Genomic DNA, 25,599 nt, shown 5'->3' with positions numbered 1-25,599 from the left:
TCCTTGAATTTTAAGTTCAGTCAGAATTTTGACTCGACACACAATGCTCAGCACAAACTTACCAATGTCACAATCCAAAAATTTCAGTTCAGGCATAAAAAGGGTCACCACTCAAATATGAAAACAAGATAAAACAGGTACTATATGAAATGCGATTCAGACTGACTACAAGACTGATTACTGACTACTGACACTACAAGATAACAGACAGCCAATAGTCTACTGTTTTCCTGTTCACACAGCACAAACTCATGTAAAAATACAGTCCCTACAATTTAAGTTCAGTCAGTTTCTTCCTAATCAAGTTAATTAACATGACAACATGGAGATTATTCCTGGTTCCTTGACAAGTTACAGCACTCTTATTCCTCTTCTTTATGCATGAATATAAATGTCATTCATAATCAAACCTGTGTTATAGGACACTGCATGACACTAAAGGCCGAATATACTTCAAGTGAAATTGAGTTCATTTGGAGTTCGCTTCAGGAGATCAGAACTTAAGAACTTGTTTAAACATTTTTATTAATGCTTCAGCTTGAAAATAAGTTCAAGTGGTCTTTGGCAACTATGTCATAAGTAGGCATAACTCTGTGTGGCACCAAATCGAATCAGGGAACGATACGCTACAATCCAGAAGATTATGAATAGCGATTATGAATATCCGAGCCTATATTTTCAAATGTTTGAGTTTTAGTCTGTCTGTACTGAAACAGAACACCAGCATTTCCAGACTAGCAGCAGTCTTTGGCATTTTCAGAATGCTCCAGTTTCGCATGTTGAAGATGCTGCATTATTGTGGAAGCCAGACGTAATCAAGGATTGGCAAAATACATTGAAATATATTTTAAAATGAAACTAATTCCAAATACCTCAATTTTACGTGTATCAAAATAAACTACAAAATACAGCAGCCACAAAATGTATCAAAATAAAATACTGTATTTTGTATTTTTTAAAATCTACAAAATAATTTTACAAGGGAGCATGACTTTTTTTTTTCGCAAACCTTCTTATCAAATAATAACAACAGCTTTTCTCTGAGCAAGATTAAGTCAGCTTCTTTGCCACCAAAAAATGTAACCTGTGTAAGTTTTATTCATAAAACTCTTCATGAACTCACTTATTACTCTTAACTTTTATTTCAGTATAGATTTGGTACAAATTTCATACAGAAAGTCCTGTCTTAGAGATGATCTATTTAATCACAGTAAAAACCATTTAATAATGATTTGAAATATAGCACTTTACCTTTTGACTGTGAGAAAGTCTTATTTTTCAACATTTTTGCAACTGAAATCTTCAAAACTTAATGTAAAATCATGATTTCTGAAAGTTAATAAAATCTTCAGTTTAATTCATTTCCATAAATCATGTGTTTTGCAGTTGTACTCTTTAAAACACCTTTTTTGACCAGTAGACTGGAGTATTATTTAATATTTTTGTCTCATACTGATTAACTGTCAAAGTTTGTAATTAACTATAAAGAGCACCTGCAGATCAGCTACTGTCATTTGAAACATAATTTACTTTTTGTAGGTATCGTCACTGTAGGACTTTTTATGATGTTTGTCTTATTTTCCCATCTGATTTTGACCTGCTCCCGAATTTACCCCTGCTATTTGTCTGTTACTTTCTTCATAAGTGATGCATAATTTCCATCCACACTCTAAGCATTGATCAACTTCTTCAATATTAATACATTTTCTGACTTCAAGCCTTGGCAAATAACTAAAAAAGCACCAATCAGAGGCCACATGTGTATGATGTCATCAGGTAGACTTCTTACAAAGTATTTTACAGTATTTTGAAATACAAAAATACGAGACACTGAAGTATTTTGATACAAAATATTAGGCTTTTTTCATAAAACCCATAAAATACAAATAACAAAAATACTGTTTGTTTTTAAAATACATACAGTTGAAGTCAGAATTATTAGCCCCCCTTTAAATATTTTTAAATATTTCCCAAGTGATGTTTAACAGAGCAAGAACATTTTTACAGTATGTCTGATATAGTTTTTTTTTTTTCTGGAGAAAGTCTTTTGTTTTTATTTAGTCAGTTTTTAGTTTTTATAAAACATTTTAAGGTCAAAGTTATTAGCCCCTTTAAGCTATGTTTTTATTTTTTATAGTCTACAGAACAAACCATTGTTTTACAATAACTTGCTAATTACCCTAACCTGCCTAGTTAAACTAATTAACCTAGTTATGCCTTTAAATGTCACTTTAAACTGTATAGAAGTGTCTTAAAAAATATCTAGTCAAATATTATTTACTGTCATCATAGCAAAGATAAAATAAATCAGTTATTTGAAATGAGTTAATAAAACTATTATGTGTAGAAATGTGTTGAAAACATATTCTCTCCATTAAACAGAAATCGGGGAAAAAAAATAAACGGGGCCCAATAATTCTCACTACAACGGTGTTAAAAATACTTCATAAATACTGCCCATCGCTGGGCGTAATTGTAACAAAACGTGTTTTAAACCCTTAACACACTAATCTAAATAGTCTAAATCGACTTCATTTAACCATAGAAAGTGCTATTGAAATAAACGTGACATCATTGATGTTTGATAACAACATTTTAAACGTCTTTAAGTCATTTTTCTAAATTAAGAATGAAAATTACTTTGGAGTACATGAGGGACTTGTAACCTCTGTTATCTCGCTTCCGGAACAACTACAACCAGCTCAAAATACACACTCACACACCTGTCTGTCTCACAGTAAAGTCAAATACACACCCACACTTCAAGACACAAATGTTAACACATAAACAGATGGCAAGTTTACTGACATAACAAGGCTTTAAAGACCCTATCATTTTAAAAAGGGGGTTTTGTGAGTTGCAGTCCATGTGTGTAAGCGGTAAAATCAGTGTACAGTTGAAGTCAAAACTATTAGCCCTCCTGAATTATTAGCCCCCTACAGCTTTCCACAATTTCTGTTTAATGGTGAGAAGAGCACATTTCTAAACATAATAATTTTAATAACTAGTTAATAACTGATTTATTTTATTTTTGCTATGATGACGGGAAATAATATTTTTCAAGATACTAGTATTCTACTTAAAGTGACATATAAAGGCTTAACTGCATAATTAGGCAGGTTAGGGTAATAAGGCAAGGTATTGTATAATGATAGTTTGTTCTGTTGACTATTGAAAAAAAAAAACAATATTGACCTTAAAGAAATATATTTTTTAAATAAAAACTGATGTAACATCATTTGGGAAATATAAAAAAGTAAGAAAAAAAAATCACAGGAGGGTTAATAATTTTGACTGCTTATTAATGTGTTGAAAGCTGCTTTGTTCTACTGTAGGTCGACTACTGTGCGTTGACTAAGTGACTAAGGGACCATTTTTGGCACATTCCCATTATGGATGTGACTTTATGTAATGGATGTTAGGTTAAAAATAGCACTGAAGAAAACAGAGGAGATACAGAATGCAGGACTCAGATGTTGGAAGACAACAGTGCGACAAACTGACTCGATTGGAAAGGCAAGAAACATGGCACATTGTTAATCATCATTAGTTTACCGAATAAAACAACATTTACATTTTAATGTAACAAGTATAAATCGCAAATCACGATAAACTGGTTTGCTGTACAGACACAAACAATTCAATCCATTTGGTTTAGTCTGGGCGGTTCATTCCACTGTGGCGACCCCTGATTAATAAATGGACTAAGCCAAAAAGAGAATGAATGAATGAATGAATGAATGGTTTAGTCCAGTGGTTTTCAAACGTTTTTCATCAAGTACCACCTCAGAAAAATAGTTGTCTTTGCAAGTACCACCATAATGAGTAGTATTGAAACACAGGAATGTATTAGGTCCAGTAAAGCAGCTAAAGCTCTGTACAGTTCAAAAACAAGGCATATAAGTTCCTAATATTAAGAACATTTAAATTAAAATGTGCTTTTAAAAGTTAAAAAGGATAGGTTACTGTTCTTAAAAAGTAAAAAAAGAGAAAAAAACTCCATGTTTATCTGCACTTGGAAATGTTGCCTGGACCTTATAAATATAGGCGTTATGTCATCATATTCATATATAAATCATTTTTGATAATTTATTTAAATATATGTAGCATGTACATATGACATATTTGATTCATCCGCGTACCACTAAAAGGAAGCCCCCGTACCACTAGTGGTACATGTACCACAGTTTGAGAACCACTGGTTTAGTCTATTAGTAATAGGATGGTGTGTGTGCGTATGTGTCAATCAAATTATTTCAGATTTGTTGACTATTTTGCAGACATGTAGGCCCTGGTGTATTTTTTTTCCCGGTAGGTTCAAGGTTCCTTAATCTGTATACACATAGACTGACTTTAATTATATTCCACTTCTATGCTTCAAGCATGGCAAAGCTGCTTGAGTCTATGTTCTGTGTCACACGCCATCTGAATCACATTCAGATTAATTAGCCTAAATCTGAGGCAACAGACTAAATCGAAAGCCATGCTGCTATTTACAAAACATTTACAATTATTTTATCAATGATGCAGCATCTCTTTGATTTTAATCTTGCATAGACATGCTGCGGACCAGTTATGTGCCTTTTTTCCACGATCATTGTGCAACTTTTCCTCAGGCTCTGCGCCAAGTGGATTGATTTTTAGCAGCTGATGACATGATGCACTAAACATTTTAAGTACAGCAGTGTGATTGTACAATTCAGGGAACAGCCAATGCTGATCAAATCGGTGCTATTGTATGTGTCAAAGAGTTGAAAGTGTTTTTTTTTTTCTTTTATTATTCAGTGAGTCCACAGTTTGAAAACCACTGATAAAATATAACATAATAGAAAAGAATACAATAGAATATTGAATAACATTATATCAAATAATATAATATAATATAATATAATATAATATAATATAATATAATATAATGTAATGTAATGTAATGTAATGTTATATAATATAATAAAATATATATAATAAAATATAAAATAACATAATATAATATAAAAGATATAAAATATAATATAATAGAAAAAAAAATATTATATTATAAAATGTAATATATAATATAATATAATATAATATAATATAATATAATATAATATAATATAATAAAACTATATATAATAAAATATAAAATAACATAATATAATATAAAAGATATAAAATATAATATAATATAAAAAATATTATATTATAAAATGTAATATATAATATAATATAATATCATAATTATAATATAATTATAATATAATATAATATGATATAATATAATATAATATAATATAATATAATATAATATAATATAAAAAAATTAAATAATATAAAATGTAATATTTAATATTTAATAAAATATAATATAAAATAAAAGTATAATATAATATGATAATAAATATTATGAAAATAAAATATTATAATATAAAATATATAATATAATATAATATAATATAATATAATATAATATAATATAATATAATATAATATAATATAATATTTTAAATATTATATAAAATAAAATAATATAATATAAAATAATATAAACTAAAATATCATATCATATCATATCATATAATATGATATAATATGATATAATATAATATAATATAATATAATATAATATAATATAATATAATATAATATAATATAATATAATATAGAATAACATAATATAAAATATTATATAATATAATATAATATAATATAATATAATATAATATAATATAATATAATATAATATAATACATTTCAATTCATCTAAATATTTAATATAATTGAATTTCACATCTAAAGCCACCATACCATCTAATATAATATAGTATATGATATAATATAATATAATATAATATAATATAATATAATATAATATAATATAATATAATATAATATAATATGATATAATATAATATAATATAATATAGAATAACATAATATAAAATATAATATAATATAATATAATATAATATAATATAATATAATATTATATAATATAATATAATATAATATAATACAATATAATATAATATAATATAACATAATATAATACATTTCAATTCATCTAAATATTTAATATAATTGAATTTCACATCTAAAGCCACCATACCATCTAATATAATATAGTATATGATATAATATAATATAATATAATATAATATAATATAATATAATATAATATAATATAATATAATATAATATAATATAATATAATATAATATAATATAATATAATACATCTAAATATTTTATATAATTGTATGTAACATTAAAACTAGTTTGAAAAATGTTAGTTCCAATTGAAATATAATTACTAAATCAATATGATAAAGTAATGTCATTCATGTCAAAATGTGGTTTCTAATGGAAAATAAGGCTATAGGAACATTCACAGACAGTAATATCACCAGCGAGATGGCTTTTTAAAGAATGCGGTCTGCTGAAGATCATCCAATAATTCTTGAATTCGTTAAGATGAAGTGATTTGTGTGGTGCGTAACGGTAATTGTGGGAAAGGCGGTCCGCAAATCTCTTCTAATTGCTTTCAGGTCTGGAAAAATTCCTCACGACATGTGCTTCTCTGCATGTATTGTGGGTAATGGAGTCATTAATTTACACGGTAAAATCCACATTTTTTTAAATTTGCTGAATCTGCAGGCACAAAAATCCACCCAGAGGCCTTTTATATGATATAAAAGCATACTATATTTACATGCACATGCACATACAGACCTTAAGAACCTTTTTTCTTTGATCCAAACAGAGAGAATGTGGTTTGAAGATTACAAGACCACACACCATTGCGCTATTTCTGTTCATGTGAACGAATGAGCATAAACTGTGAGCATAACAGGGACACACATGACGAATGGCACATGGAGATCAGGCAAACAGCTGGCTGATGCACACACAGATATTTATTCCACCTACAATTATACCACACACCCAGGGCTTGCTGACCAGAAGCAAAAACAACAGATATATCTGAATAAGAAGTTTACTTTAGATAAATAATAAATATATAAATACATTTTAAGTTATTAAATAAATTAAAGTTAAAAAACCAACAAACAAACATGGCAGTAGTAGTGGTTAATGTGGCAATAATAATAATAATAATAATAATAATAATAATAATTATTATTATTATTATTATTATTATTATTATAATTATTGATTAAATAAACAACTAAACGAGTAAATAACTAATAAAATAAAAATACAGGTAATATAATTACCTAAAAAAATATATAAAAAGAATGGCAATAATAATAATAATAATAATAATAATAATAATAATAATAATAATAAAAATATTAATAGACAAAGCAAAAAATTAAGGAAAACAAAACAAACTACTAAGAAAATAAAATTAAGAGTAAGAATATACTTATTTAAAAACTACAAAAATGGTGAAATTACTAAATGAAAACAAAAATATTAGAAAAGTGACAAAATTTTGACAAAATAATACAACAAATGAGCAAAATAAAATAATAATAAAATAAATTAAACAACGAAATTACTAAATAACCAATAAAATAAGAATACAGATAATAAAATTAACCAAAAATTAAAATTAAAAATAATGAGAAAAAGAAAACAAATGAATAAAGTAATAAACTACTCATAAATTAAAATTAAGACTATAGGGAAAAGGATTAAAAACAAGAGTAAAGTATATAGAGGAAATGACAAAAATGGGGAAATTACTAAATTAACAATATACAATAAAATAATTCAAAGTAAATAAAATAATAAACAATTTAGACTAACTAAATACACTAAACTAAATACAATAATAATAATAATAATAATAAAATATTATTAAATAAATAGCTACATGACTAAATAACTAATAAAATAATACAGATAATAAAATTAACATCAAATTGTAATTAAAACAAAAATATAAAAAAATAATTAACTCATAACAATTAAGTTAATTAAATATAATAATAAAAGGAAAAAAATGAATAACTAAACAAATTGTAAAAAACTAAAGAAACAAAACAAATGACTAAATTAATAAGTAAAAGGTTTATACAGAAATTTAAAAATGACAAATAGAAAAATTAATCAATTAAATACAATAGCATTAAATAAAATAAATATAATAATAATAATAATAATAAAGTATTAAATAATTAACTAAATGACTAAATAACTAATAAAAAAATTAATGTAAAACAAAAAAAATATATCACTACTAACAATTAGAATAAAATAAAAATAATTATAATAATTGAGGAAGAATACATTTATATCTAAATAAAATTTAAAAACTAAAGAAAAACAAAACAAATGGCTAAATTAATAACTAAAAGGTTTATACACTTTTAACGGGGAAATTAAGTTAAATATTAAAATAAATATTTATATCACTAACGCAATAAAATAAATAAAAATAAAATAAAGTTAATAATAATAAGAATAATAATAATAATAATAATAATAATAATAATAATAATAACGATAATAATGCATTATACAATAGTTGTTCAACTCCGTTGAAATAGCTATGTCATAGAAAAAAAAGTCACTGCATGATATTGGGTATGTGGGAGGTTGCCAGTTGAAAGAGTGATGCTGGCCTCTACGAGTGCCAATAAATATGATCTCTCTCTCTCTCTCTCTCCTGGGAAACTGAAGTGCAGCCTATCTGTGTGCGATAACCTCAAATCCCTGCTAGCTCTGCTCAGCTTCACTTTAAATCCACACAGACACAAGAGAGTCACGTTTGGTCTGCCATCATTAATTACTGAGGATAAACGGGGGCGTTCAGGAAGGAGGACAAACCCACGTCGTAACTCTCACGAAATAAAGGAATGTGTCATCAGAGAGTGAGTCGGGCGGCAGGATGGTGTTTCTGGAGCCCATCTGGAGGACGGTGTGTGTGTGTGTGTGTGTGTGTGTGTGTGTGTGTGTGTGTGTGTGTGTGTGTGTGTGTCTGGAGAAGGACTCAAGCTTATACAGACAGTGAGATGACACCAGTGTTTGAGTCATACAAAGCAGGGTGGAGGTGGAGGTCAAGGACGCCGCTGGGACGGGCCTTTCATTTACTCTGCGAAAACAAATATGAGCTTTTGTTTCATAACGTCTACCTTCTCCTCCCTCGTTTCACTCTCTTTCCATCTCCTCCCAGATGAATAGACCTGCTGTGCCCTCACAAGGCTTCTCAACTTAACTCAAAGGGTCAGTTCACCCAAAAAGTGAGTTACGTTATTGGCAATACTCGCCATCATTTTATTTCAAACCCCTGAGATGTTCGTTCATCTTCGAAACACAAATTAAAATGTTTTAAATGAAATCTGTCAGCTCCCTCATCCCCCACAGACAGTACGCTTCCTGAATCGTTCAAAGTCCAGAAAAAATACCAAATGAATCTCCTCCAAACAGACCGTATGCCTTCAGTGGCTCAAACTGAATATTATCAAACCATGAGAATTGTTTTGTGCACACATAAAACAAAAACAACAACTTCATTGAACAGTTAATTTTTTCAGATTGCTTGTGCGCAATATACTGACACTGAAGAGGAGAAGAAGCTGTTGAAAAAAACACCCTGTACTGGGTCTTCTAGCAGTTTTTGTTCTCAAAAACCCATTAGTGGGCGCTATGTACATTTTTAACAATGTCAAATACGTTACAGGGGCATGTTTTCTCATACAAGCTATTTCTCATAAATCTACCAGGGACTGACGTTACTGGAATTCTCAACATTCCTTTCAAGCACATATGAAAGAAAAGACAGTCAGCTTGTCATAGTGCTTATTATATCAGTTTGATGCTGACCAACCCACCCCCTTCCCTAAATCCAACCGAAAGTGTTTTCAAAAGCAAACTATTGACCTTATTCTAAAATGCGGAAATGCGCCTGTTTTCGCGATTGTCTTAGAACTTCCGATTCAATCGCCTATGGGAGAAATGACTCGGAATAATAAACGGCAGAAAACGGTCAAACTACTTGCTCTACAAACAAATGTTTGCATGACTATACAGACCAAGTAGAATAATATGACAAAGAAATGTCAAATTGCAACATCAAGCAGCGTAATGAGCAGTTTTTAATGTCTAAAAATGAATGGAAGTGAATGAGACCGGAAGTCTCGAGAAAAATTTTTTTTTAATGGCAGCGCCCGCTCATTGGCGGAGAATAAGGTCAATAATAGAAAAGCCATTTTGAGCTTAAAAAGCATCACACACTGCTTTATAGGTTTCGTTTTACCTGGTTTCTGGAAACATCCTTCACTGTATTTGAACCTCAGATCACTCCAATTTGGAGTACAAAGTCTGACACCATTTGTGGTGAGTTACCAAGCAAAACAATCACTATGGAAAAGCCATACCGTCCCATAGTTTTTAATTTACACACATACTGCACCCATATGTACCAGCGAGCACATATTTGTAAGTTCTCAAAAAGTAACCCTGGGCACATTTCCACAATAGGCCCCTGTTGGATTTCCCATGCTGCTTTTGCCCAAGGTTTCTTAAAACTATGGCAAACTAGCTTCAAGTTTTGCTAGTTGACTGCATGGTTATGGCTAGTCCACCAGCACAAACCCTTCTGGACATGCTCTTAGCTGGTTATTTGAGCAAGACTATCCTCATATTGTTTCCTCCAGTCACTAATGAAGCGAGCAGAAGCAGGAACAGGAAGCGTCTTTAAGGTCAGCGCTCTGAGTTTTTCTCCCAGAGAGTTTTTCTCTCTCTCAGGATCTGCTCCTCTGGCTCTCTGATCTGCCCACGGGGAGAGTGTCAGAAAGCCCATCCCTTTCATCTCCTCTGGGGCTCGCTTCTGATCCCCATCTCTCCTATTTATTTGATTTCCAAGATGCTGTTTGATGACTCAGAGTCTCTACCATCCAGTTCACTGTTTGCTGTGCATCTTTCTCAGCGAACCATCACTGCTTTGATTCATGGCTGCACTGTCCTGTGCGAAAGCACACAGCTCCTTGTGACTTAGCTAGAAAAAAAGTGGAGTAGATGATGTAATGTTGTTGAATTTATCGCTTCATTGTCTTGAAAAGGAATGGGGGAAACTCTAACGCTTAACATGGTGACTATGGGAAACAGTCCTGTCTTTCAATTAAACAAGCTAAAGGGGTTTTCAATTGAAGTTCTAAGAGGTCTAACCTCAACATCGCTTTCCCAGCATCACAACCACAGCAAGTGGGGGGCCAACGACAGCGGACTGCATTTTGAAGCAGTTTAAGGCTGTTTTACACCGTGGAGAAGCCACATTTAAGCCACAAATGTACTGGCAACACAAATATATTTACATGGATTTACAATATTGGGAAACAATGGATCAAATGCAAATTCGTGATGATGATCTGTTTAGCTGTTCTTTTAGTGAATGAGCTCTGTACTATGTCTCAGTGTTTGCACTACATAATCTTATGCATCTCTCTATTTTTCAGCCCAGACTCATTGGAAATATGTGACTCAACCTACATGTTTACTGAATGTAAAAATGTGCAGCTCCAGATCTATTTTTGTGCATGTGTCAGATGACAGATCCACTTGAGTGCCCTGTTTGGTACATATGTTTTTTGTTTTTTTTTAGCTCATAGAAAAGGAAAACAAGTGGAAAATCTGTTAAATCTAACATGGCAAGACAAAAAGAATTTTGAAAATGTTATCAGTTTTAATTTGGCTAGTCCACAAACTTTTCCCCCTGGCTGGTTATTGGCCACAAGTTGGTCAATGACCAGTGAAAACTAGGCCAAAACCAGTTCAGTGGCCAGTCAAAACTAGCCCAACTATGGCCAATTATGTGCTACTTTCAAACATATTATGTGGGTTGTTGCTATAATAATAATTTTATGTAATCTACAGATGGAATTCCATCAATTACAACTTAATTAGGAATATGTTGAATATCTTATGGAATAGTTCACCTCCATCAGAATTGTTTTGCATTTGCCTTATCCATTTCACATGACACAGCATGTATAACTACCACCTTTATATTTATTAATATACAGTCATTTTCAAAGAAGAAACTGAGTATATTAAAATGTATTTCACCAACGGGCGGTGGCATATTTTCAGTTTTTATATTATTGAGCTTGTTTTGATTGGCCACTGGGCTAGTTTAGACTGGCCATTGGCTAGTTTTGATTGGACATTGGACTTGTTTTGGACTAGTTTTTACAAGCCATTAAGCTAGATTTGGACTAGATTGGATTTGGTTAGTTTTGATCAAGCATTGGGCTAGTTTCGTCTGGCCATTGGGCTAGTTTTGAATTGCCATTTAGTTAGTTAGATTAGCTATCGGACTAGTTTTGACAGGCCATTGGGCTAGTTTTGACTGGCCATTAGGCTAGTTTTGACTGGACATTAGGCTAGTTTTGATTGGCCATTGGGCTAGTTTGATTAGTCATTGGACTAGTTTTGACTGCCCACTGTGGTAGTTTTTATCAACTATTGGGTTTGACTGGCCATTGGGCTAGTTTTGGTCTACTTTCAACTGGCCATTGGGCTAGTTTTATTAGCCATTGGACTAATTTTGACTGGCGATTGGACCAGTTTTAACCGACCACTGGGTTAGTTTTGACTGGTCATTGGGCTAGTTTTATTCAGCCATTGGGCTAGTTTTTAACTAATTTCGACAGGCCATTAGGCTAGTTTTAGACTTAATTTGATTGGCCATTGGCTTGATTTTGACTAGTAATTGTGCTAGTTATGGACTAGTTTACATTGACAATTAGGCTAGTTTTCTTACGAAACCCTGGCAAACCTTAATGTGAAATAAACTTGTCAATCATCTCAAATTTAAAAGTATTTATATGCATGTTAATCCATTGATACTCCCTCTTGCCTAAAAAGTGGGCACTGAACTCCACCCTTCATCACCAAAATCCACTTCAACTTCTGACCTCACCACTGGCTATGAGAACTCACTCCATAACATATTCACATTAAAAAAAAAAAAAAAACATCCATCCAATAATTGCTAACACGACAACTTGTGGCCAATAACCAGCCAGGGGGAAAAGTTTGTGGTCTAGCCAAATGGAAAGCGATAACATTTTCAAAATTCTTTTTGTCTTGCCATGTCACATTTAACAGATTTTCCGCTTGTTTTCATTTTCTATGAGGTCAAAAAAACCAAGCAGACCGAGCAACTCCCAGATGAACTCAGCGTCTGCACTACAGCTCGGCATGGATGAGCTTGTAATGTCCTGCCCATCTCTCGTACGGACTTCTGATTTTCAACAGCACGTGTGGATCCTATCTGAAGGGCCCTGAGGTGATGTTGTGGGATCCGATTCAGCCGTGCGTCTCTGGAATGAAATGTGCAACAGAATTGTCTATGTCCCTCCCCGGGTTGATTCAGATAATTAAATTCAGGGTCTTATATAAGGGGAGGATTGTTTTTGTCCTTTCGCCAGCAGCACGTTCCAGAACGTACTAGTCTCATGGGTTCTAGAGCACATACAAAGCATAACAAAGACAAGGGAACACTGCTGTTAATTAGAACAAAAGCAGGAGAAGAAAAAACAAGCATCAACAGGGAACTGCAAACATGCTCGTCAGAGCCAATCAACCAAGAAAACAACCGATTAAAGATCATTTTACACACTGATACCCAAAACTGACTATAAATGTGATGGAAAGCAAAGTACTTTTTCTCTGTTGGTTATTGTGTGACTGTACAGACTGAAGACAATAAGCTACTGAAAACTAGCCTCTGTGTGTGTTTGTGTTCTGGTCAGCATATGAACATGGGTCATGGGAATGGGTCGTGTGTCCTTTTTATCCCAGTGTGCACTCAGCTCAATATAACCACTAATCACACACTCATACTTACATTTATGTAGTTATCAAAAAGTGAATATATCCAAAACAATAAAATAAAACAACAACATGTTGTCTCTCTCTCTCACACACACAACATATTTACATTCACACAAAGTACACACACATTCTGGTTTAAGTCCCAACCGGAATATAAAAACAAGTGTACACACACACAAATACAAATATGTAATAATGTGAACTAATTTAAATAACAGCATTGGTTATTTAAAGTGTTTTTTTAGTATTAATAAATAATATATTAAAAATAAAACTCAATCCATCACTATATTTTATTTAAAACAATAAAAAACAGAATAAAATATAAACAAAATAAATGAATAAATAAAATAAAATAAAATAAAAAATATGTAATTTAATTTAATTTAATTTAATTTAATTTAATTTAATTTAATTTAATTTAATTTAATTTAATTTAATTTAAACAAATAAAATAAAATGTGCATTCCAGGTCCAATTCCCCTTAATCTGTCCCCTACCATGATTTCCTGTCTATTCTCCCATGCTGTCCCATTTCAACTAATACAAACATTAAAATAAATAAATAAAAAAATAAAACAAGATAGAAAGATCAGATGATGAGATCAAAGCCTTTTCACAAATTTTGGACCAATAATGAATAAATATCTCAATAAAAAAAGCAACTGGATTTTTTTCTAATCAAAAAGTACTCATTGCTAATCACCATCCCCTCTGCTAGCATTTCCCTCAACCCCCACACACATAAAACCCAAATTATCAACACCATGGCAGCCTGAAGACGACTTTAAGTACGTCTCGTTGGCGTGTGATCTGTGGATGAGGGCCACACACAGAGGAAGAGACAGAACAAGGAACAAGAGAGAGAGAGAGAGGCAGAGCAGATCAGGCCTACTCAATGCTTTCCAGATGCGTCAATGGTAAACAACTGGTTTGTCGTGAGGGCATAAAATCAGTGGTATTCCAGATCTCTGACCGAACAACCCCAAGACCACCAGAACCATGACCAGAAGATGGACACGCATAGACAGACCCACAAATACACCCATGTATACGCAAAACAAAAGGTTTTGTGACTGGTTTCATGTCTGATATTGAACATTGAGTATTTCCAGAAGCCTAGCATAAAAGAGCTATGAACATTATCACAGTTCGACGGCACAATCATGTATATTAAAAAAGAAAATCAAACACAGAGTCTAAACATTCTTTTTGAATTAGGAACTACATTCTTCAGCCGTTCATTCACATCTGCAGCTGACTTCAGAACAGCAGAAACCGTTACTAGTTCACCAGCATCACTTTGGAGCTAGTGTTTGAATGATTCTCCAGCAAAATGTCTAAAGTGAACATGCCAATGCCATCAGTCTACAGAGATTTCCCAGTGTTTCTCTGTTACAATCGAGATATCACAATAATTAAACCTCAAAAAAGCTAAATCAACCCGAACACTACCAGACTACTGTTGTGATTGCGATAAGGAAAAACGCTAAACACATGCGGACAATTCTTCTTTCTTTGCTTTTACTGAATTAATCTGCAGTAACAAAAATAAAAGCCTCATTAGAAAAACAGATTGCCAACCAAAAACTAACTCAACGTTATACAATGAATGGCCAACACAAAATACATACATTCCTAATGTGCGAGTCCCATTTCACACTCAATACACTACAATTACCATGAGATAAATACAGCACTACAACATACAAAAGAGAGAGACCGACTTAAAATGTATCTCTGAAATTATAAATATTTAAAATAGGCAATATCCTTAAATCTAAACAACTACATCCTTGCCTAAAAAAAAGCAAATTATGTTTTCCAACCGCTGTAATATTTGTCTAACTGAGGTCCTCTACTTGCAGCTTGTGTGGGTGGAGTAAAACACAAGAGTGAAGAGGCTGTACGAGGGTAGATATTGCAAAATATCGGATGGATGGATGGATGGATGGATAAGCTTTATATATAATGAAAAGGTTGGTAGCTGGTAAACATTTTATTTATTTTTATTTTTTTTTCAAAAATGTCACTTTAGACAATTCTTTGGTTTTTAACAGGGTAGATTTTCTTTTGTGTTAAAACCAGCTAACTCCACTTGTGCTTTTTTTGCAGACACCTGTAAATCCACCTATAGGAACAAGACATTGCAATTAGTTGAAAAATCACTAAAGATGAAATTAGAAATTATTTTACCAAAGCACCTAAAATTAAAAACACATAAATCTGTCAAGTGGTGGTTTATTCCGCTGTGGTGACCCCTGATAAACCAGGGACTAAGCAGAAGGAAAATAACTGAATGATTCATCAAACTCCATCTTTTAAAATCTTAATCCAAGGCAGAATAAAACAATCTCCGCAAAAAAAGCCAGCATATCAGCACACTGCCACATTAAAAACATATCATTTGATTTGCGCCTTCTGATTGGTTCTCAGGACATATCGCCTTTTGTTGTCAAGGCAAGTGGCGTTTAGAGACTTTTGCAAACACACTGTTATTTCTGAATGTGCTGACACTGGGAATTGAAGCAAAAATATTTGTTGATCGTGTACTACTGTACGTGCCTAAAGCTTTCGCTCAATGTCATTAGCTCATTTTTGACGAAAGTGGCGTCTAGCTTTTGCAACTCTTCTTATATACTGTAAATTGATCTAATTTCTCATACCATATGGAAATATTGCCACTATTAATTCATATTACAGTATTTATACATGTCTTAATGGCAGAGTATTTTCACCAGTAGAGGAAGTATAATAGCAAATAAGCAAATTACAGCCAATTAACACAAATAAATGAAACAGATCAAACATTTTATTTGCACATCAGATTAAACAAATAGAGCGAGTCAGGTATCAATATTGCATAAATGTGATATCATATCACTTTAAATAATTCAGTACATATGCTGTATATATATATATATATATATATATATATATATATATATATATATATATATATATATATATATATATATATATTCAATATATAATTTTTGTCACTGGAAGGCGCATATTTACAACAAACAGAGGTGTAGTTTGATGATGCTGTGACTGAGTTTGGAATCATGAGAGTTGTGGTCTTCATTTACATCCTACTTTCCTACTTTTATTATCCCACATCGCACCGCTTCTGTTTGTTTCATCATACTAAACACATTTTGATTCTCCGTTATAATGCTGCTCTATGCAACACACAACATAATAAAGCATCTTTGGCATATTCTGTTCTATATTTTGTATATTTGTTCTATAAAACTAAACCGGAAACGAGGGGGTTTGAAATAATTTGCATGGCGACACAACAGTCTGTGTCACGAGTTAAAATTAGCTCATTTCTCTAGATTTGAACAGATCAAAATAGATGAAATGGAGAAAGTGAGGCAGGTATCGATATTGCATAAATGTGATTTCATATCACTACAACTATTTCAGTATCAATATGTATCGAACCATCTATATCTTTAAATTCGAAGTGATTTATGCATGTGCTGGCCATAGACTTGACTGATGAAAAAGTGAACGTGACACCATTGTAGAGATCCACACATCCACGTGTGTGTGTGTGTGTGTGTGTGTGTGTGTGTGTGTGTGTGTGTGTGTGTGTGTGTGTGTGCGCGTGCAATATTTATTCTCTCTGTATGAGTTTTGCTCCATGTATTTGGAGGGCACATTCCCAGGCTGGGCGTTGGGATTCTCTCCTCCACTGTTTCCCACACAGAGCTCACAGGAGGCCCTTTGTTCGGGCTCCAGGCCGCAGGGGAACCAGATTCAACCCAGCGGCCCCTCAGAGACCTCCTGCATTCATCTGCAGGATGAGCCCATCCACACCTCACCTTCAGAGCCGCTCACACAGTCCAGGGTTCACTCTACTCTGAGTCTGCTCTGTTTATCAAAGAAGTGAAACACTGACAGCAGACTTCTTTTGGGTTGTTCATTTAGAGGCTAAATCAGTCAAACAGATGTATACTGCTTGCATCGATATCCTGATGCTGTCTGCTGAGTGTGCAATTTAGGTTTACATGTATACATGTTTACAATATTTCTTTTGGAAGCTGTTTGGACAGGACTGTGTGCAGGTATAGTGTGTCCACAGTCATATTAGAGTGACAGAAACAAAAAATTTTTTTTTTTTTTTAATGTCCAAATCCTTGCAATTCTGAGGCCCACCGCAACGTGACAAAAGAAAGTGGTAGACCCCGCCCACCGGATTAATTGACAGCCACGTCTCCATAGTAATGCTTATAATCATATCAACAAGACAAGACTTGCCTCCACTACCTCCATGCCTTTTTTATCTCGGGGGGCTTTTTTCAGTTTGTTCATGACTATTAACATTTGTATAATGTTAGTATTATTATTAGCAGTATTATTTATTACATGAATATTTATATTTTTTTCAATAAAAAACAAGTTTAGATCTCCAAAACCAGACAGGTGGACAGATATATGCATCACTATGGGGCATAAGAATACAACCTGTGTTTGGATAACTCAGTTTTTTTGACTACACTTCATTATTATTGTTTCTGTATTCATTTGCTGGAAATTGGAACTGAATTTAGAAATAGTTTTGAAACAAATCTTTGCTCTTAACGAACTAAATTAAATACGTAGACTAATGGATGTCTTCAGTAGAGAGTGTACAACACCGTTTCCTTATTCATGAAAGTAAAGGAGTAAAATAAAGAGTAAAATTGAAGAGAAAGTAAAGAGGCTGAATGAAGGAGCCCCATTCTTTATCCTCGTGCTGCTGATGGTCTGTTTAACCAGCCTAATCTCGCGAGGAAACGCAAGTATTTTACTTTTTGTCAGTTTAGTAGCTAATTCGTATGAATTCGTACGAGTTCAGTCGTATGAAAATGTACGATTTTAAAAAGGAGGCGTGGCACCCAACCCCACCCCTAACCCCAACTGTCATTGGGTGATGAGCAAATCATACTAAATTGTACGACTTAGATGGTATGAATTCATACGAATTACCCACTAAATCAAAAAGATTGCGTTGGTTTAACTGTTTTCTTGCTACTGAAGCGTTCAGTTTTTCCACTTACAAAATTCAACATGTAAATAGAAAACTTGCCAGGGCGGGATGCAATTGACTCTTAAAGGGAATGGCAGATGATAAGAGAATAAGCACAAAACTGTTAGACCATGCACCGAGGCGCAAAGCGTATTTTTAATCCTCAAAATGGCAAAAGTGGATTCGAACTATGCCATGCGCACTGGACTATACACCTAGATCGTTAAAATAGAGCCCCCTTTTTTCACAGCTCAATATTGAAAAGTAGATGTTTTTTACACGTTAATTTAAAGTGCATGATAATTTAAAAATTTATGTTTTTAAAGTATGGATTGCAATTGACAAATGTGCCCAGAACTGAATGCTCACATAGAACAGATGAAAATGTCTAAATCCTTTAGAGGTTAGCAGGTTTATTCAGTACATACTTGAGCTCTGATACCAACCTTATTCATATCTCAGATTAATAAAAACTACAATCTAATCTGGAACGTGAGATTATCAATCAGTCTGTATGTTCACAGAGCAGAGGGAAGTTCTGGCATGTAAAAACCATTTAAGTAGCCATAACAAAAGTGTGCTGAAGAGCATTACGATGGGCCATGAATTGTCCTTTGTGCGATTTGAACCTAGAGCCTTTTGGTACCAAGCCCAGATCTTTAACCACCACACCAAACCATCCAACTGAGCAAAAAGTTGTGGTGAAAAATAGATGGATTTTAGGAGGATCCAAAGCTAGACGGTTGAAGACGGCAGGGAGCTGCTTGGAGTAACACCAACCCAAATGTGAAAGAACATCCAGTGTGAGTCACAGACAAAGACGCTGCATGATTTAAGCCACACTTTTAACTTTTAAAAAAAGTTAAGTGGTTTTATGTGGTTTCTATAACTGGTATAAACAGCATTGGACATTCACTCCAATCAGACTACAAAATGTTAGTAATATCTTGCATATCGTTGCCGACTGACTGTTCTTTTGGAAATGCAGATTTTTCTTATGCCAATTTTTTGAAGACTGATTATTTGTGAAAGCACTGTAGGAAAAAAGGCAGAAACGTGGGTGAATAAAACACATTTGTTTTTTGGAGGCTGCAGTGCAGTGTGTGTTTTTACTGGAGATCACAGATCTTACACGCTGCTTCAAGTCAACGTGAAACCCAAATCATCCTTTCTTGCTTTAATACACATTCCTGCCTTATAGTAATGATTCACCAGTGCAGAGTTTACCAAGTATTAATAATAAAAAACAGCGTCAAAAAAAATTATACTTTTGTCAGTGCCAATAGCGGTTAGTGTGGTCTAGTGGTTAGAGTGTTGCATATATGTTTTACATAACGGATGCCCTTCCAGCTGCAACCCAGTACTGGGAAACACCCATACACTCGCATTTACTCACATTCATACACTACGGCCAATTTACCTACAGTGCATATCTCTGTGGGGGAAACCAAAGCACTTGAAGAAAACCCACATGAACACGGGGAGAACATGCAAACTGCACACAGAAACGCCAACTGGCCCAGCCGGGAATCGAACCAGCAACCTTCTTGCTGTGAGGCGAGATTGCTAACCACTAAGGCACTGTACCACCCCTAAGTTGTATCATATAAATTTGTTAAATGTCACTCATTAGTCAGCAAATGTGATCTCTGAAACCTTATTTCGGAAGAGTTTGGTTGTTATTGTAGGTTAAAATGACTCTCTGTTTAAAGAATTGGGTCTGACCAGCTTCATTTAGAAATGCACATTTATTTTCAATCACCCAAGACCTGAGGCATGTAATAACCTACATGACCAAATGTCCAAGGAACAAATTGAAATCTTAGATCTTAATCCACTTGAGTCTTGGGTCAGACCTCGCGCTTCTGGACCTGTGAAGACCTCTAGTTCCAACCCAGTACACGCAAGAAGTATCTAATAAAGGGGTTTGTAAGAGAATGCAATTTCTACAGAACACAAATCTTTCTCTACCATATTCAGTTCGAGACACAGTAGAACGGATTTTTATAATTGTTTCTTTGCCAATTTCTGAATGAAATTTTTTCTACACCCAATTATTTTGTAACTATAGTACCACCAGTATTTTAATGCATTGTGCATCAACATGGAAGAGAAACATGTACAGTAGGAGTCAAAATTATTAATTTTCAAAATTAATGAAAAAAAATTCTAAATTATTAATTAATTAATTTTTCACTTTTACAAATATTTCCCAAGTGCTCTTTAACAGACCAAGGGTATTTCCACAACATTTCCTCTAGCATATTTTTTTCTGGGAAAAATCTTTAAGCAGTTTCTCATTTTTGTAAAACAAAAAAGTTTTTTTTTTTTTTTTTTTTTTAAAGGTCAATATTATTAGCCATTGGCTACAGAGCAAACCCCTGTTAATCAATAGCTTGTTTAATTATCATAACTTGCCTAGGTAACATAACCTAGTTAAGCCTTTAAATTACACTTTAAGTTGAATATCTTGCAAAATAACTAGAAAAAAATATTATCCACTGTCATCTTGGCAAAATACGTTTCACCTAGCGTTTCTGAAAATATCTCCATCTACACTACACTGCTGAAAACGCACATCCCGGGACTACACACTCACTCTATCATGTGATGCAGTGTATGCGGACATCTGAGCCCCAGCCAGTGAGCGGGTGCTTTGAGCACACCTCCCCAGGTGAGTGCAGTGCACACTGAATTGTTAATCAAGGATCTACTGCTGGATCTCTTCTAACTATAATTGTTAAATATAATATTTAATTTGTCTATATCTAATGACTCTTTGGTATTTTGAATCAATTGTTCTCAGGTAACGTGTTTTGGCTGAGTGCAAAGATAAGTTAATATATGAATTTATGTAACCACGTACACCGATTCTGCACATTTGATTGATTGCTTGCCTTTATTTTCCAATATTGTATAAACTTTTTGTATTATTGATTGATTATTTATTTATTATTACTGAAAACTGGTATTCAGCAAAAGAGACAGGGTATGCTTTGTATTTTTCAATGAAAATGAAAGGAGGCAGTTATGTTATAGGCTTCGTTTTGTCATAAATATGCATGAAGTGAAACTCACAATCATAAATATTTAGCAACACGAGCCTTAATGTTTTTGGTGTCTGTTAAGTTGCTAATATTAAAATGAACATAGGCAGTTCCTTATATTATGTTTTCATTTTATTGTTAAAATTGTGAAACAATTAAACATTATGTTATAACGCACTTTGTTACCTTTAAAGATTTAACGCATGTGTCCTCTGGAGTTTGTTTTCTATATCAAACTTGCAAAGTCTGAACTTAAGGAAAGGATGCAAGACTGAACTTAATATTGGGGAAAAGCACAAATCAGCAAGGACGCGTGGCGCAGTAGGTAGTGCTGTCACCTCACAGCAAGAAGGTTGTTGGTTTGAGCCTTGGCTGGGTTAGTTGGCGTTTCTGTGTGGAGTCTGCATGTTTTCCCCACGCTTGCGTGGGTTTTCTCCGGGTGTTCCGATTTCCCCCACAAGTCCAAAGACATTCCATAGACATGTGGATAGGTGAATTGGGTAAGCTAAATTGTCCGTAGTGTGTGTGTGTGTGTGTGTGTGTGTGTGTGTGTGTGTGTGTGTGTGTGTGTGTGTGTGTGTGTGTGTGTGAATGAGTGTGAATGGATGTTTCCCAGCGATGGGTTGCGGCTGGAAGGGCATCTGATGTGTAAAAATGTGCTGGGCAAGTTGGCAGTTCATTCCACTGTGGCGACCACAGAATAATAAAGGGACCAAGCCGAAAAGAAAATCAATGAATGAATCAGCCAAGTGATTGTCTGCAGCCATGCCTCGGTTTTCAGATGTCTTAGTTTTCCCTATCCACACTGACCCAGAGAAGCAGCGTTTTAAGACCAAAACGACCTCTTCAGCGTTTCCAAAACGCTCTGTTTTCAGGGCTCGAAAACTCAGAGGTAGTGTGGACAGAAGGCATACCGGCAGCAAAACATTTGTGTTTGTAAAACTAAAATGTATTAGTGTAGTTGGGGCCTCAAACTATCTTATGTCTAATGTATTTAGATTAAATTCACATTTCAGAGGAGGGCTAATCATTTCGAAGATTATTTCTAGTCATCTTCTGCATTGTTGATGGCCAGGATTTGGTCGGTTGCTAGTAGAGACAGTTGGAATGAGGCAGAAACCACATTTGGGCACAAGAGGACAGAATGATTGCGAGTGAAGGAGCGAAAGAGAGAGAATATTGTCATAATTGCATGTTCTGCTGACGGTGCTTAAGAAGTGGAGCCAATGGGGGAAATGAAATACAGACCGTCGATGTGCCGCGTGACCTCTCTGAGAACGAGAGAGTGATGGATGTGAGAGAAAGAGACATCGCTGGGCCACAAACACCGCAAAACAGTCTTGGTGCTTTACCAAAACTTGGAGAATTTGGTGAGAGACAGAAGAAGAAGAAACAAAGAAATTGACAAACTTCAACATCTCCTGAGTGTCAATGCAACTGCACTCCTCTGTGTTACCTGACATCGGTTTAGTCATTTATCATTGGTCGTTAGGGTGAGTTATCTTTTGAGGCATGAAACTGGAGCCAGACATCCACTCTAAAGTAAACACTTATCCTCTGAGGGGCAACGGATTTGTTATAAATCTATTAGGAGTCAGTCAGTGTGGCCCAAAGGTAATTTCTTGTTAATGGTGGGGCTCTGTGGGTGTGTTTGGCTTTTCCATCTGTACTTTCCTGACTGATTATTTGCAACGATGTGTTTCTTTGTTCTTAAAAGACCAAATACACATACCAGACCCGAGCCAGATGGGAGCTGGCAAACTGCGAAATGTATAACTCCAAGCTTTTTCAGCAGTGCAAAACCAGTGCAAAGGTATTTAACCACTTAATTGTCACCCCCACTTTTAACACATACATGAAAATATCATATTCAGCTTAAACATCTGCCAATCTTTGGTGCATATATTTAAGCTTGATCTGATTTTAAAAAAAGACAGATGTCAGATTTTAGCTGAAGTGAAAAAAGTTAACTAAAACAAATGCCTTTATGTTTATGAAAATAATACAAATAAAAACTTGTATATCTTATTATAATACTTAAAATATAGTAAGCAAATATCTGCACAAATCATGTTCCAAATTTAAAATTGAAATCTCAAAAAATTAGCTTTCAATAAGATTTCGTTTGGCTGCAATACCAAACATTACCACCGGATGACATCCAGTTTCCATTTCTGATCATACATGGGTGACCCCCCACCCCATATTTTGGAGGAATACTAACTGTATTTTTTCATAACTTTGACAATATTTGTGATATTCTGTTAATATTTGATCTGAATTAAGCTCTTAAAACATCTAAACTAAATTTTACATTCTACACTAAATTTTACATCTGGATTGCTGTAGCAAAGTAATGCTTTATGACTCTATCATTGTTGCAAATCAATAAGTAATTGTTTCTCAGTATTATCTTACAAAAATCACCAGTCACCAGATCTGGAAACTAGACATTTTAAGACTTCAAATACAAATTTTGAAAGAAAATTTTAGATAGCATTTGGTTCTTGCATCTGAACTTTTCAAATGTAACCGTAAATGGTCTCACAGATGTTAGGGTAACAGTAACTGTGTTTTAATCTTCCTACATAACAAAAACTGTGGTAAAATATGTATTCAGAAGACATTTCCAACAATATATAATGTATCATGATTGGATTAGGACATAATTGCAAAGAAAAGTCATATTTAAGCCTTTCGGTGGCAGAACAGTGACAGCCAGGGGGCTAAACCAGCCTAAGCTTGTCTTTCAACCTGGTTAAGATGAAGTGTCGAACACCCGACTAAATAACCCGTCTAAATAACCCAACAGATCAGCTTCATGGGTGATCATGCTAACATGCAAAACCAACTAAAGCAAGGGAAAAAGTCATTTTCTTTGGTCCGATCTAGACTCGAAATCAGAGGTTATGCTGTCATTTATCTGTACAAAATGAATGTCTTACCTTTTCACCACATCATCTCCACTCCAACATGAGAACTCATCGACGACCTTCTCTCCATCACACAACATATCAGGAAGCATGGCGTAGAAGGACTTATATCGGGAGATGTAGATTGTAAACTCACTACAACACAAATCCACAAATAAACAACACATACATATCATGAGTAATAAATGTTGGGATTAAAAAGCTTTGAAAGATAAAACACAGAGACTAATTCTACTGCTAACAACAGCTTTAGGAAAGTGTTTTGAGACAAACACAAAGTATTATTTTGGTAGTTGCTGTAAAAACATATTGGAGAGAATGTTAACAAGTGTATTAATTAATGTAACAAAATGAGACACTATTGTAAAAGTTAAATAAAATAGAATTTTACTATTTAAATAAATACTGAAATAAAATAAGTCGTCCAAAATTCCACTACAAATAGAAAAAATAGGTAAAATGAAATAAAATAAAATAAATAATACACATAAAAATAAAAATATCCTATATCCATTTGTAACTAATGTCAAAAGCTGTTTTAAAAAATCCAATAAAATAGAGGAAAATAAAATAAGTAAATAAAACTTCCTATATCATTTTGCAACTAATGCAACACTATCAACTTTTGCAAAAAATATATATATATAGGAAAGATCTAATAAATAAACAAACAAATAAACAAACAAACAAACAAACAAACAAAAGCAAATAAATAAATAAAAACTTCCTATATTCTTTTATAACTAATGTTACAGTTTCAACTAATTGCAAATATCCAATAAAAATAGAGGAAAATTGAATAAACAAAC

At 33.3% G+C, this 25,599-nt stretch overlaps 1 protein-coding gene across 3 annotated transcripts in view; it reads right to left on the bottom strand.

Moving 5' to 3' along the window:
• Positions 1 to 25,599, bottom strand: part of gpc5c (glypican 5c) — a 276,595-nt gene that overhangs the window by 142,968 nt on the left and 108,028 nt on the right. For all 3 annotated transcript variants that reach the window (XM_087241345.1, XM_087241343.1, XM_087241344.1), the window contains one exon: positions 24,803 to 24,925. In XM_087241345.1, coding sequence (XP_087097471.1) covers positions 24,803 to 24,925 — 123 coding nt within the window. The remainder of the gene's footprint in view (positions 1 to 24,802; positions 24,926 to 25,599) is intronic.

Source organism: Danio rerio, chromosome 2 (genome assembly GCF_052040795.2).
Source record: "Danio rerio strain M-AB ecotype USA chromosome 2, GRCz13ab, whole genome shotgun sequence".
Lineage (NCBI taxonomy): Eukaryota > Metazoa > Chordata > Actinopteri > Cypriniformes > Danionidae > Danio > Danio rerio.
The sequence above is the reverse complement of the archived record's forward strand: the minus strand, read 5'-3'. Positions and strand labels throughout refer to the sequence as shown.